The sequence below is a fragment of the Schistocerca cancellata genome, chromosome 5 (genome assembly GCF_023864275.1).
Source record: "Schistocerca cancellata isolate TAMUIC-IGC-003103 chromosome 5, iqSchCanc2.1, whole genome shotgun sequence".
In the NCBI taxonomy this organism is placed as follows: domain Eukaryota; kingdom Metazoa; phylum Arthropoda; class Insecta; order Orthoptera; family Acrididae; genus Schistocerca; species Schistocerca cancellata.
In genome coordinates, this window is record NC_064630.1 from 721,597,045 (window position 1) to 721,611,995 (window position 14,951).

At 38.5% G+C, this 14,951-nt stretch overlaps 1 protein-coding gene across 2 annotated transcripts in view; it reads left to right on the forward strand.

Moving 5' to 3' along the window:
- LOC126187775 (nuclear valosin-containing protein-like) overlaps positions 1–14,951 on the forward strand; it is a 167,519-nt gene that overhangs the window by 109,313 nt on the left and 43,255 nt on the right. For both annotated transcript variants that reach the window (XM_049929043.1, XM_049929042.1), the window contains exons 9-10: positions 1,852–2,134; positions 10,341–11,004. In XM_049929043.1, the coding sequence (XP_049785000.1) occupies positions 1,852–2,134; positions 10,341–11,004 (947 nt within the window). The remainder of the gene's footprint in view (positions 1–1,851; positions 2,135–10,340; positions 11,005–14,951) is intronic.

Below are 14,951 nucleotides of genomic sequence, written 5' to 3' on the forward strand. Positions count from 1 at the left end.
TTTTTTTATTCTTGGAAAACAGTAAAGTACTTCCTCGTACTGTTACCTCGTTTTGTTCATCTGACTATGTGCCCTGCCCACCTCCACTTCATTTTCATGTCAGTTATGTTTACATTTCCCACCTCAGTTTGTTCCCTGATTTGTTTGTTTTCCCATGTCTCCTAATAATTATCAACATACACATCTCCATTATTTGCTGAGCAGCTTTCAGCAATAAATGTCCATGTACAGCTGCCAAACCGATATTTGTCAACTAATTCTTTGACTTCATTATTATTTTGTGCTAGTTTTGATATGTTGGTTATTCATTGCTTTAATCTTCGTAATTTTTCAGTTGTTCTTCCGAACTTCCTGTATTGAGTATTGCCATTTTTGTGGATGTTTTTGTGCAATAAAGGCAAACACGTTATTACTTCATTTTACCTTTTAAGGGATGTGGAGACTTCTCATATGATTGCCTAGAATATTTTGCTAAAGCAGAATATTTGCCTGACTCATTCAAATTTGAATTCCCCCCATGATTTTAGTGTGTGGTTGAAACTGTGTGTGTGTGTGTGTGTGTGTGTGTGTTGAGCAGGGGGAGGGGGTGTGTTCATTATACTAACCTGGCTAAATTATTACTTTGTTTCTTAGTACAGATTTTGTCAAAATCAAATCATACTTACTGCTCTTTTCTGTAATATGACTAATTACATGTAAATGTTCAATTTTTGGTTAATATCTTCAACATTATGGACATTAGACAGATTGGTCTACAGGGTCTGAATGAATTTTCACTCTGTAGCAGATTGTGCACTCATTTGGGACTTTCAGGCTGATTAAAACTGCGTGCCAGACCAAGACTTTAACATGGAAGTTTACATGGTAGAAGAGAGGCACTGGCAGAAGAAAAACTGTGGGGGCGAGTTAAGCTTGATTAGCTCAGTTGTTACAGCTCTTGCCCACGAAGCCAAAGATCCCCAATTAGATTCCAGGTCCAGCATACAGGTTTAATTTGCCAGGAAGTTTCTTGTAATGTTGAATAATTATGGTATTGTTTGTTTAAAGAAATGATCATCTTCCACAGAAATAGTGTAAATAATTTTGGCAGGCCCCCTCCACTTAGTGACGATACTACCTTCATCAAATCTCAAATAACTTCATACACATACTGTGGCATTCTCTTCCATAATATCATTGTTTTCATGAAGAACAATTTGTGTTCCTGATGCATTTGTTAGGCTACACAATAATTTAAAGCAATTATCTAGTGCTTGTAAAACTTTATCTCTGATGGTAGGTACTGTTCCTCATTGTTGGAAACTTTCCCTTTTTCCGTTTGACATTTTCTTTTGCTTTTTCCATATCTGCAGCATATTTTAGTGTTTATGTTAGTACCTTTGTTAAAGAATTCTACTCTTATCTATGTCTGTATGACTGTCCAAAATTACTTAATTTAATCATATATATTTCCCTGTTTTTTAAATAAATTCTGAAAATCAATATTATATGCTTAATATTATTTGCTGGCTTCTTTCCGACCTCGTACATATTTTCACTTGCCTTCTTTCTCAGTCTGTGTTCACATCAATCTCTAGAGCAGTTTAGGATTTCAATCTGGAAAGCTGGCACAATATGCAGTTTTGGTTTGCAAAAGAGATCTGTTTGAATGATTAAACTAGAGAGTGTTAAAACTTCAGAGCAGAGAATTTTCAAGTTGTTCCTTCACAATGTAGGTTTTTTTCCTCCATGGTAGGCTTAAAATGTAAGGAAACACAGTAGAAACTTTTTAATTCATTATAGAATAATATTGCTGTTTTAGTTTTAGAAAATCTAAATTTCTCTTGTTTTCTTCCATGTATTCAAATGCAGAATTGAATCAGAGAGATGGTGGTTCAGGTGTTCTCGTTATTGGAGCAACCAACCGACCAGACTCCTTGGACCCTGCTCTTAGACGTGCAGGTAGATTTGACCGTGAAGTTTGCCTGGGAATTCCAAATCAGGAGGCAAGAGCAGAAATTCTTAAAGTATTATGCACAAATTTGCGCCTTGCGCCAGACTTCAACTTTGAAGAGGTTGCTCGAAACACTCCAGGCTTTGTGGGTGCTGATTTGATGGCACTGATGAGGGAAGCTGCAATGGTAGCTGTGAACAGGTATGCGTGATGTAAAATTGTCTTCATCTCACTTCAGATACCTTTTATGTAACTTCAGAAATGTTTTACCAGTTATTTCAATAGTAGACAGTAAAATGTATTTATACTTATTAAGAAATAAATATTACTACTTATTAATTGTTGATTTTTTGCTTAAATGTTTTCAAATCAAGTCAGTGCTGTGCATTTTGAGTGGCCAGTTTAACACACAGTGTGTCTAATTGTAAAGTGTATATTGCTGTAAGCCAATGATAGTAATCAGTGAACTGGATATTTTTATAATATGGATAAAGTTTACTTAAGATGTAAGATTAGGGGGAAAGAACTTGTGAGGCTTAAGGATAATGGAAAAGTCACTCAGGGCATCAGGTTAAGGGAGAGACAGTGTCCAGAATGAGAAGTGGAAAACAATTGTTTGCATCAAACAATATTTGAAAATATGAGAAGTAGCAGAAACGATAGTAGGTAGTTGAGAGATCAGTGGAAATATGTCATAAAGAAGTACTACTTTTTTTCTAAAAAGTAGTCTGTTATCTCCAAAGTATACAAACTCGGTTAGGAGGACACCAGTAAACATCCTATTCTTTAAAGAATTGAACTCCCACTTATAAAACAGCTTCAAATGTCTGATTACTTTACAAATGAGTTTGTGTTAAATTTTGTGTGTTAAGCATGTAATTAAGAAAAGGTTTGGAATTATGGTTAAAGTTTATTGGAAGTCACAAAGTGCTCTCATGCATTACAGGCGAGTGTAGTCTGGGTAATCTGTGTGCCATTTTAAGCAGAAGTCAAACATCTAAGTGTCTATGACACCATAGCTCGCGAACTGTGTATCACACAGTGATATAATTTTGCAGGTATTTTCAGTAGTATGTGTAGATACTGTCTGCAAAATGGGTTGCATGTAGTTAATAGGAAACAATAATAAATTAAATTGTCATGTCCGTTGTTGAAGTTTTACTGTATGAACAGCAAAAATGTAATGAGTGATAAATGTTTTGTCTTTCATCATTTTGTGGGTGGTGTCAGTGAGAAAAAGTTTCGTGAAGGTTTGAAATTATATGTGGAGTTTGTTGGAAGCCTCTGTGCTCTCATTCTCAAATACTCCATGAATAAAATATGGGTATTCGCCTGCCGTCAATTGCGCTGTCTCAAGATAAATGCGTAGTTTCTAACTGTAATACTTGTTCTGTTGTGTTAAACATTTAACATAAGATCACAATTCTTAATGACAGGGTGTATATGTCTGGGAAATCTGGGAAAAGCCCAAGAATTTGGCTTCTGGGAGAAAACTGTGAAAAATATGGGAATTCATATTATTGAGTAAAAAGACCTTGTTTCACAAAGCGCTTAGCATCCAGCGCACATTGGTCTATTGATTACTCATATGATTTTGAACGCATCCCTATTGGTTTTTGAACATTTATGATCAAATTCTATATTGATTTCTGAATGAATCGGAAGTTGATTTTTGAATGCATGCATAGTGTACGTGATGTCTCTGCCAGGGGAATCCCCATCGCATCTAGAAGTAAACTTTCCTGAAAAAAAAAAAAAAAAAAAAAAAAAGAGGGGGGAGAGAGAGAGAGAGAGAGAGAGAGAGAGAGAGAGAGAGAGAGAGAGAGAGAGAGACGGGTCTAGTTGCAATACATGCTGCCGACTTGTTTGACATTGCAATGCAATTTCGTTCACACGTAAGGGTGAATGACAATTGCTGTTTATGTGGTTGACTGGGTTTGCAAATGATCTGCGTTGTTATAATTACTAGTGAATTCCATAGATTCAGACTACCACAGTACAAATAAATGACTAACAGGCAACAAAGATTACGTATTGTCTTATCAGTGATGCAAGAAAATGAAATGTTGACAAAAAATTTTTGGCCAGACTGCAACACCACTAAGGGCCAGTTATACAGTCTCCGGCTAGCAGCCGCTAAAGTTCTATTCTGGAAGTAGCGTGGAAAACACGTTGTACGAACACATAATAACGCCTAACAGGAGAATAAATGCGGGATAACTAAACGGGTGATTGTGGCAGGATTTGTGAAGTTAACCAGAGAATAAATTTTGACACAGGCAGGAATAGTTACGGAATTAGTGGTGACAAGATTGTTTGTTAGAACGAGGAAGGAGAAGAAATGGGGACTCCCACAAATTATGGAAGAATATGAAGATTTCAAATTTATATAAAAATTTCGTACTACTACTTTTTGATCTTGTGCTTCAGAAGCTAGAGAGTATGAATGAAATGTGAAACTATTTCCTAACATAAAACTTTTTGCTTGTAGTTGGCCTAATAGGCATTTGATATTGGTACTTCGTGAATTATATTCTGCTGTGTTATAATAATGACCATTTGTGCCAAAACAGTCTCGTTTATTTGGTGTGTGTAACGGTTGCTGGAATATTAGGCAGGCCTATTTCGTTTTATCTAGTAGACAGTGACAAAATACATGTAATCAGATCGAGAAGCCACACCAGTCTTGGGTACTATTTGTCTTAACAGCTTTTCTAATATTAGACGACAACATTTTGTTTTTTCATGTAGCAAAACATTGACGAACTCTGATGAGGTAATAGATTCTTTCCTATAAAGGAAAGCACACCATGTAAAGTTGTAGCAAGATAGGGAGAAAAAATGCTAGGACTTAAGGATTGAAGAAATGCGTACTGTCTTGTTTGTCTCCTATCTTTACTGGTTTTATGTATCCTATATTTAACTTTATATCACACAAAACAGCAAGTTATTAGCTAATGGGCAATAAAGAGTGCAAATTTTCTAAAGAATTCGTGTTCTTCGGGTTACAAATAATCCCATCCAGTATTAATTGTGAGTTTATTATTTTAAGAGGGCAGGAGGATCCACAACCAATTGACGCATGGTGCAGGGAACGACAATTGAATCACAATGTAGACAAGTGAATGTGCTGCGAATACATAGGAAGAAAGATCCTTTATTATTTAGCTACAATATAGCAGGTCAGCAACTGGAAGCAGTTAATTCCATAAATTATCTGGGAGCAGGCATTAGGTGTGATTTAAAATGGAATGACCATATAAAATTAATCGTCGGTAAAGCAGATGCCAGACTGAGATTCATTGGAAGAATCCTAAGGAAATGCAGTCCGAAAACAAAGGAAGTAGGTTACAGTACACTTGTTCACCCACTGCTTGAATACTGCTCACCAGTGTGGGATCTGTACCAGATAGGGTTGATAGAAGAGATAGAGAAGATCCAATGGAGAGCGGCGCGCTTCGTTACAGGATCATTTAATAATCGCGAAAGCGTTACGGAGATGATAGATAAACTCCAGTGGAAGACTCTGCAAGAGAGAGGCTCAGTAACTCGGTACGGGCTTTTGTTAAAGTTTCGAGAACATACCTTCATCGAGGAGTCGAACAGTATATTGCTCCCTCCTACATAAATCTCGCGAAGAGACCATGAGGATAAAATCAGAGAGATTAGAGCCCACACAGAGACATACCGACAATCTTTCTTTCCACGAACAATAAGAGACGAATAGAAGGGAGAACCGATAGAGGTGCTCAAGGTACCCTCCGCCACACACCATCAGGTGGCTTGCGGAGTATGGATGTAGATGTAGATGTCAAACCGGTTGACTGGGGGCAGGAGAGGCACCACAGGACATTTTAATTTCCACTGGCCTGAATGTAGTTTGATGGCACCCCTTGTAAAATATTACACGTTTGAATTCCACAGAGCGAAACACAGAGACGTGTGATGGAAGAATGCTGTGTGACAAGGTGTGGCGCTGCACTTTGGCACACTTAAGACCAAATAACATGTGCTACGTTCCCTCAAACATATATGTTTCATGTATCAGACGCTTCAGAAAGATGTGCGCTACAAAATGCAGATTCTTTGAAAAGCCGATTGTTAAAATTTTTGGAGTCCTGCCGCAAACGCTTGAGGGACGGGGAGCGCCACTATCTAATATTGTCCCGGTTCGGAAATATCGTAGAGCCAGACCTCATGCACAGAGCAGTCTGAGTTGTAGTGAGCAGGTTGTAGTCTCCACGTGAACTGTTTTTCCGTTTATTGATTTTTTTTGTTTCCTCTTCGTTTATTGCTCTCAAGTCAGATGAAAACAAAACTGATTTCTGTGGCTGGAAACTATCAAGTGAATTAAAATTCATTCACATAATTACGGAAGGCTAAAATATATTATTAGTTTCAGATTTTGTTTCCACCTTTATGACAGGAAGCGTTAATCGCCTTGCAGAACAATGAAGTTTTTTTTTGGCGGTTTGTTAAAGAAATTTGACTTTCATTAATCTTTTCTGCTGAGACGGTCAATTTATTTGAAACGAAGTGTTTAATTCCACACTACTGGCTAGTTTCAACTGTTCGCTACATTTCAAATTCACGTTTCCATCTTCTAGCAAGTATGGCATTATGCCATAATAAAGAACCAAACATGAGATAATACAGCACTGGTATTCCAAGAAAATTTACATCTGAATGTGGACATATGAATGTGCACTTTAAGCCGAATTACTTTTTAATATGGTTTACAAAATTCCCATACTCTTGGAATCTCCACTAATGTCTTGTTTCTTTTATGAGATAATGTAAGATCTTTTAATGTTTAACACGTACGAACATACGGGCTTCCTGCGTCATTGTTGCTGCGCAAGTGCAGCGACACCTGTCATCTGGTGCAACTGCTGAAACGAATTTATTTCTAACAGATCGCGGGAAAATTTTCTGAATGGTTGTTTAAAAAGCGTTATTTTCAAGTAACGTAAATTTTCTTTTACACAAGATGAACTCTGTGTGCGAATGTCCGATGAATTTCTTAAATCACAGAGTGTTTGACTCTCCTTCAAAAATCAAATCTTTGAGGACGACCATTTAGAATATTTACGAGCCCAGAAGATCAGACATTTATGCCAGTTTTTAAAAATTTTCCTGGCACATTTGTGTGATGTATCTTAAAGTGTAACACGCACAAAAAAGATAAACATTATGTGTGAAAGCCTAACTTCCCTTGCAGCTTATTAATCCAACCTTATATGTGAAAGCTTTTCTTTTCTTGTAGCAACGCTATATATATTAATTTAAACCATTAACTTTTCCTATTTGTGTGTTCGCGCTGCTTAACAGTGATGTTGCTATTGGCTGACTACATCACGTGTCCTATGCTCCGAATATCCGCGGTCATTGGCTGGTGAGATGGCTTGACATGAGCTACAACTTCCTTACAAAAGCGCATCACGATCTCGATTACAATCCCTTGGAAAGTAACATGCGGTGTTTGGTGGAATTCGTGTTAATACTTTCGTAATAGGAAAATATGCAGTGTACATGTTGCTGCACATCAGACATCTTTCCAGAACGTGTTTCTTCCCATGAGTTTAGTTAGAAAAAGTGCCGGGAAATTCTACGCCAGTATATAAAATCACAACCATTGAAAGGATTAATAAATTTTAATGTTCTGAGGAAAGGTATATTGTTACTTAACACGGAAAAAGTATATTTTCATCCGGGAGAAAGTGTATTTTTTTAACTGGGAAATCTGGGGAAAATCCGGGAATTTTTTTCCTCATCCACATATACACTGTCATACCATAGGAACCATTTAAAATGTATAAACATGCAGCATCACGTGAACTTTTGACAATTAATTAATTATTCGTTGCTGCTGTCTGTTCTCTACCACAGCGGCCAGCTGCTGCACGTCGCTCATGCAGCATTTCTGGACCGAGCGATGGCATGTTGTTGGATCATTAAAGTCGCGCGTGCTCACCACCTGGATTTCTCGGTTCGCAGGAGAGCTTCTGTAAAGTTTGGAAGGTAGGAGACGAGGTACTGGCAGAAGTAAAGCTGTGAGGACGGGCGTGAGTCGTGCTTGGGTAGTTCAGTTGGTAGAGCAGTTGCCCACGAAAGGCAAAGGTCCCGAGTTCAAGTTTTGGTCCGGCACACAGTTTTAATCTGCCAGTAAGTTTCAGCTCATTAGTTGTTATGCCCACTTAAAAAGTGGCACAGTGGTTATTGCTCAGGTTTTTTATCACATGGCGGCTTTCACAGGTAGCTGTGTCTTGGGCATTGGGTTGGGATTAGGATTGGAGTAGGGATGGACAACAATATTGCATAACTTGAGTGAGTGGCGGAATACCAATATAGGATAGTGGAGAGGAGGTTCCTCATTTCAGGTCATGCTTAGAGACAGTTGGAACTCCGATGGAAAATGTGATTCAGTCACTCCAGTCCTGGGTGGCACTGAAACATCAATGAAGTGGCTTACTGTACTGAAGAGCTGCAGGTGAAGTTGGTGGTGGAGAAGATGTTGAAATCCTGAAGGAATGTAGATAGGATGTCCTCATTGTAGGTCCACATCATGAAGAGGTCATCAGTGAAGCAGAGCCATGTGAGGGGTTCAGGATTTGGGGTGGTTGGAAAGCACTCCTCTGGATGAGGCATGAATAGATTGGCAGAGGGTGGTGCCATGTTTGGATGCCAATTATTGCACCAAGAAATTGTTTGTAGGTGAAGGCTTCGAAGAAGTAGTAATTATGGGTATGGATATAGTTGATCATAGTAACCAGGAAGAAGGTTGTAGATTTAGTGTCAGTCAGACATTGGGAAAGATAGTGTTTAATAGTGGTAAGGCCATGGGCATTGGGAATGTTAGAGTATACTGTAGAGGCAAGTGAATTTGACAGTGATGAGCAGGGTTGTGGGTGGTAAAGGAACAGGAACTGTGAGGAGTCAGCAGAGGAAATGGTTGGTGTCTTTTTATACAGGAGGATGGGTTACAGGTAATAGGCTGAATAAGTTGGCCCACAAGAGCAGAGATTCTCTCTGCAGGGGCACAGTAACCAGCCATAAGGGGTTTCCTAGGTGGTTGGATTTATGAACTTAAGGAAGCAAGTGGGAGGTGGTGGGGGTGAGGTGAGAGGAAGATTCAGGGGAAAGTTTCAGGATGGATCAAAGAATTTAAGGAGGGACTGGAGCTCTTCCTGTCTTGACACTGTTGCAGGTCTGTTTAGTTTCTGGATTCTGGATGGTGGTGAGAGTGAGCTCCTTCGGTAGTGGTAAAAGTAAAGTCTGCAAGGCAGGGTTTAACAGCTATGAAGGGATGTGGGAGAGCTGTGATGGAGGCCCTTGTAGGAGTGGTGGATTGTTGTTGTCCAAGACAGGAGTATGAGGTGAACATGTTGGAGTGTGTTTTGAGATAGCATTGCACGTGCTACTCTAGTTCCTATAAGGTGGGATGTATAACTTTGGAATTGCAGAGCAAGAGAATTTTGTTGGTGGCGAGGAAGTATTGCAGGAGGTTTGGGCTTGGTTTGTATGGTTTTGCAGGACTTGGTTGGTGAGAGCAATGGATTCAAAGAATGTGAACAGAAAAGATACCATTGTGAAAGGAGAGGCCTGCAGTGAAAGATTGGTAAATTGATGGCCAGGCCTTTTGGTGGATTCCGTGAGCTGACAACAATTCAGGAACAGTGTGTTGGGCTGGGTTCTGGCTAGGGGTAGGGTAAAGTTTTTTTACTGGCACAGTTGGAAGGAGGTAGGATCCATAGTGGAGGATAAAAAAATAAAAAAATTGAAAATTATGGAAAAATCAGTTGAACAGTGTGAATTACATTTAATAATTGATGGGATTGCAATAATGAGGAGCTTCTACTTTGAAGTTGAGAAAGGAAATATTTCTGTTTTGGTGGGTTTGATCTCTGTTGACCTCTTGAGTTCGTTCCTTTCTTTCTTTGTAGATTGGCTTTTGTCTTCTCATAATGTGGAAGAAAATTTCTTCATTTAATGACATGAAGTCAGCAAGAACATGCAGTTGTAAATGATGATGATGAAGGACCTTTTAGAAACAAATGTTGTCAGTACCTAAAGACCTTGGAGAGGAAAGTAGCATGCTAAAGCCTAAAATTACTAATGCTAGTGTCGGGTGAAAAAGTGTTCGTGCGTGTGTGTGTGTGTGTGTGTGTGTGTGTGTGTGTGTGTGTGTGTGTGTGTGTTGATTATTTACTTAATTAACTTTCAGTATGCTATTAAAACACTACCCAGTAATAAAGAAGAAAAGCTTGCACATTTGTCCCAGTAAATAATTACTCATCTTTTTTTATATGCTCAACAAATCCCTTATACTTGATAACACCAACTCTGCTTTACAGAAATGTTTTTCTGAATGAAAATAAAATCCTTAACTTTTCTTCTCTTATTCCAGAGTATTCAGCGAGTTGAAAACAAAAGCACAAATTAAAAAAGACAAGGAACTTGTCACCATAGACAGTCCGACAAAAGTGGTGGAAAATGGAAAATATGATTTGAAAACAAAAACACAAACTAAACAGGAGAAGGAGGTTGTCACCATAGACAGTCCATCAAAAGCAACGGAAAATGGAAAACAAAGAAAGAAAGAAACAGTCAGTGTTAAAGCTAAAGATAGTGATAGCTCTAGCAGTGAAGTCAGTGAAAAAGAAATTGGCAATGGGGTGGAAGGTGATAAAGCTGTAGATCCTGACAGCAAAATACATGATATGGTGGCATTAAATGCCAGTAAGGAAGGTATTAGCTCCACAGAGGATAATATAAATACAAAGAATAATTTGCCTTCAGCAGATAGTTGTCAGAAGACATCTGCACCTGTGACAGAAACAGTCCTTCAAAATGTTACACTTTCAGACCTAGTAGATTGGCTGCACAACCAGCCTCCACTAACAGGTGAACAACTGAGTGAATTGTACATACAGCAGTCAGACTTCAAAGAAGCTCTCCGTACAGTGCAACCATCAGCTAAACGTGAAGGCTTTGCTACTGTTCCTGATGTAACCTGGGATGACATTGGTTCATTGAAAGACGTCAGAGAAGAGTTACAACTAGCAATATTGGTAAGTTCGAGGAAACAGAATGTGAAAATTCTTTTGGTTGTTCATGATAACAAAGTAGTGCCATTTTATGTCAAATGCTCTAATTTCGGAAAAAGTTTCCCCATGACAATCGTGGATTTTGATATAATTTTGTGTGAACATTCATACTAATTTCTAATATAATACTTGGAGAGATACAGCCATTTGTTTGACTGCCTAGCACAGCTTTCAGCAGTGTACCCTGAGCAGACCTAGGTCATGTTGTACAACTTTTTTGCGTTGTCTTAAGTGAAATAATAAAGATTTATAAACAGTTTTCATATAGATAATTTGAGGCACAGTCAACAAAAAATGCTTGGAAAAATGTATAGTTTAGCTTTTTGTGTCTCCTGGAGTAAGTGCATGATAATACCGAAACTTTGCATGTGGTAACATGTACAAATATCAAACAACATTCCCCCTGCTGCTTTCCAGCAGTTTGCAAATAGAGGGCAAAGTTTACAATTTTTGTAAAAATACCTGAAATGTATATTTTCAGCCCACTTTTACAAAAAAGTATTTTCTGCAAACTCTTTTAAACATTTTCCATTGGATAGACCCTGTCCTAAACCACCTAAACATCTAGATTTCGTTTTACGGTGATGCATATAATGCCATAACAAAATAATGACACAGTGAAAATGCATTAAAAATACACCCATATTCCACTGGTATTCAAATTGACACATTTCTTGTTGTGTTTTACAATTTTTTAATACCCGTTAAGATAGTATTAAAATCCAGAGCACTATGAAGTGAGCATCAAAAAACTTGAAAATCTGCAAAAGGAAGTAATCTTTCTTGATTTTTAAACATCTCTAACACATTATTCAGATCTACAAAATTCTTTTTATAAAAAATGAAAGGGTATAAAGAGTCCAGTAATGAGGATAGCTTTTTTTTTTTTTTTTTTTTTTTTTTTTTTTTTTTTTTTTTTTTTTTTTTTTTTTTCCTCAACATAGGTGTTTGCAGTCTGCGATTTAAAGAAATCATGGTACGTCATGTTACGTAGAGCAGAAGCTATAGCATCTGAATTTGTTAGCTATTTCATACAACATGATCCACAGGAAATTATTTTATACAAGAAATGGATTCACACTACTCATAGGGGCAACCTGGATGCAAAGCATTTCACAGAGGATGAATTTATTGAAAAAGTTGGAACAAAAATTTGGTGTCCATCATGTCGTCATTAGATTTCCAAAAATCAGAGTGTGCATCTAAAAGCCCTTAAGTTTTATATAAAGGAAGATGCACTTATTATCCTAATGGGTTTTGCCAAAATTGTTCATTTAGAAAATAATGCAAGGTTTCCAAGAGAAAAATAGTTAAGCATCAGTCTATCTTTCTGTCATCTTTTTCCACAAAATCAGAAGGTAAAATTTGAGTTTTTATGTTGTCAGTGACTGACCGACATGATGCAATAATTCTTTTTGTCTTTATCAATGAGTTGATGGAATATGTAAAACACAATTTGCTCTGATTTTTATTTATTATTTGAGTGGTGGCCCCAGCACCCAATACAAAACTTATAAAAAATTTCTCAGTTTGTGAAAGTAATCAGTAGTAAGAGCAAGCTTATAAGGACCAGTTAGTAGTCAGATTCTTGGACCTATAAATCTGTTTTGCTTCTGCACTAAAAGCGTTAATGACATTAAATTTGTTTCGTCGGCAAAGAAGAATTTGAAGAAAATATTTTTAAGGGTCAGAAGACAAAGAGGTTTAAACATGGATCTTCTCTAACAGGAACCAGAGAAAATAATTATTACAGTATATTGATAATTTTTATTTATGGACCGTCTGCCAGCAACTGAATAAAACACAATTTTAATGCCATACACGTTTCGCCTTTATTTTCTGCAAGGCATCATCAGTGGCTGGTTGCGTGGACAATTTCTTACATATTATGCTCCTGTTGCATTTTTGGTGTTGTTCTCCTTCTTATGATCGCCAATTTGCGGTTAATTATTTTTTTCCCCCAACGGAAGAAACAATTCAGATCAGCAGAGTTTAAAATTGTGCATCCTCCTTTCTGTTAACGATTTGTGACAGTGAATGAAGTACACTAGGTGATAAAAAGTATCCGGACACCCCCCAAAACATACATTTTTCATATTCGGTGCATTGTGTGCCACCTACTGCCAGGTACTCCATATCAGCAACCTCATTAGTCATTAGACATTGTGAGAGAGCAGAATGGGGCACTCCACGGTACTCACTGACTTTGAATGTGGTCAGCTGATTGGGTGTCACTTGTCGTATGTCTGTATGCAAGACTTCCACATTCCTAAACATCCCTAGGTCCACTGTGTCCAATGTGATAGTGAAGTGGAATCGTGAAGGGACACACACAGCACAAAAGCGTACAGGCCGACCTCGTCTGTTGACCGACACAGACCGCCAACAGTGGAAGGAGGTCATAATGTGTAATAGGCAGACATCTATCCAAACCACCACACAGGCATTGCACTCTGCATCAGGATGCACTGCAAGCACTATGACTGTTAGGTGGGAGGTGAGAAAACTTGGATTTCGTGGTCGATCGGCTGCTCATAAGCCACACATCATGCCGGTAAATGGCAAATAATGCCTCGCTTGGTGTAAGGAGCGTAATCATTGCACGATTGAACAGTGGAAAAACGTTGTGTGAAGTGATGAATCACGGTACGCAGTGTGGTGATCCGATGGCAGGGTGTGGGTTTGACGAACGCCCGGTGAACCCATTGTTGAAGAGGAATTCTGGGATGGTGATTGCATCTTTCAACATGATCAAGCACTTGTTCATAATGCATGGCCTGTGGTGGAGTGGTTACAGGACAAAAACATCCCTGTAATGGACTGACCTGAATCCTATAGAACAACTTTGCGATGTTTTGGAACGCTGACTTTGTGCCAGGCCTCATCGACCGATATCGATACCTCTCCTCAGTGCAGCACTCCGTGTTAATGGGCTGCCATTCCCCAAGAAACCTTGCAGCACCTGATTGAACGTATGCCTGCGAGAGTGGAAACTGTCATCAAGGCTAAGGATGGGCCAACACCATGTTGAATTCGAGCATTACCGATGGAGGGTGCCACGAACTTGTAAGTCATTTTCAGGCAGGTGTCCAGATACTCTTGATTCCATAGTGTATATTAACATCAGACCTCCAGCAAGGACAATATTGCTGTCTATTTGTGAGAAAGAGTGCTGGATTGGAAACTTCTGTAAGACTTCCACTGAGCTAAAGGATACTTTAAAAAGCGTCTACATCTACATACATACTACACGAGCCACTGTATGATGTGTGGCAGAGAGGGTACCTTGTACCACTATTAGTCATTTCCTTTCCTATTCCTCACGCAAATGGAGAGAGGGAAAAATGGCTGTTCATATGCCTCCTTACGAGCCCTAATTTCTCTTACCTTTGCGGTCCTTAAGCAAAAGGTATGTTAATAGCGTTCCTCTGAAAAGAATGCCACATTCCCATTTGAGTTCCCAAGGTATACCTGCAATACTTGTATGTTGATTGAACCTACTGATAACAAATTTCGCAGCACACCCCGGAACTGCTTCAGCATCTTGCTTTAATTCAACACTCAAGAACAGATCGCATTGGTGTTCTATACGTGATTTCCTGTACTACTGGTGAATGACACCATCCTGAAACTCTCCCAATAAATGAAGCTGACCATTTCGCTACTAAAATTCGTATATGCTTGTTCCATCCCCATCGCTTTGCTATATTGTGTCTAGATCAGGGGTGTCCAATCCTTTAGCTTAAGTGAGCCACACTGGGAGATGAGTAATTTTGGGCGACTTGCAATACACGTAGCACTAACAATAACTGCTGCCAGAAGAGGGGAAAATGAAGATATTCATCATAACATTACATAAACAAAATTTTATAGAATTTTTTTCCTGGTCATGTCATAGATGCTCGCTTTTT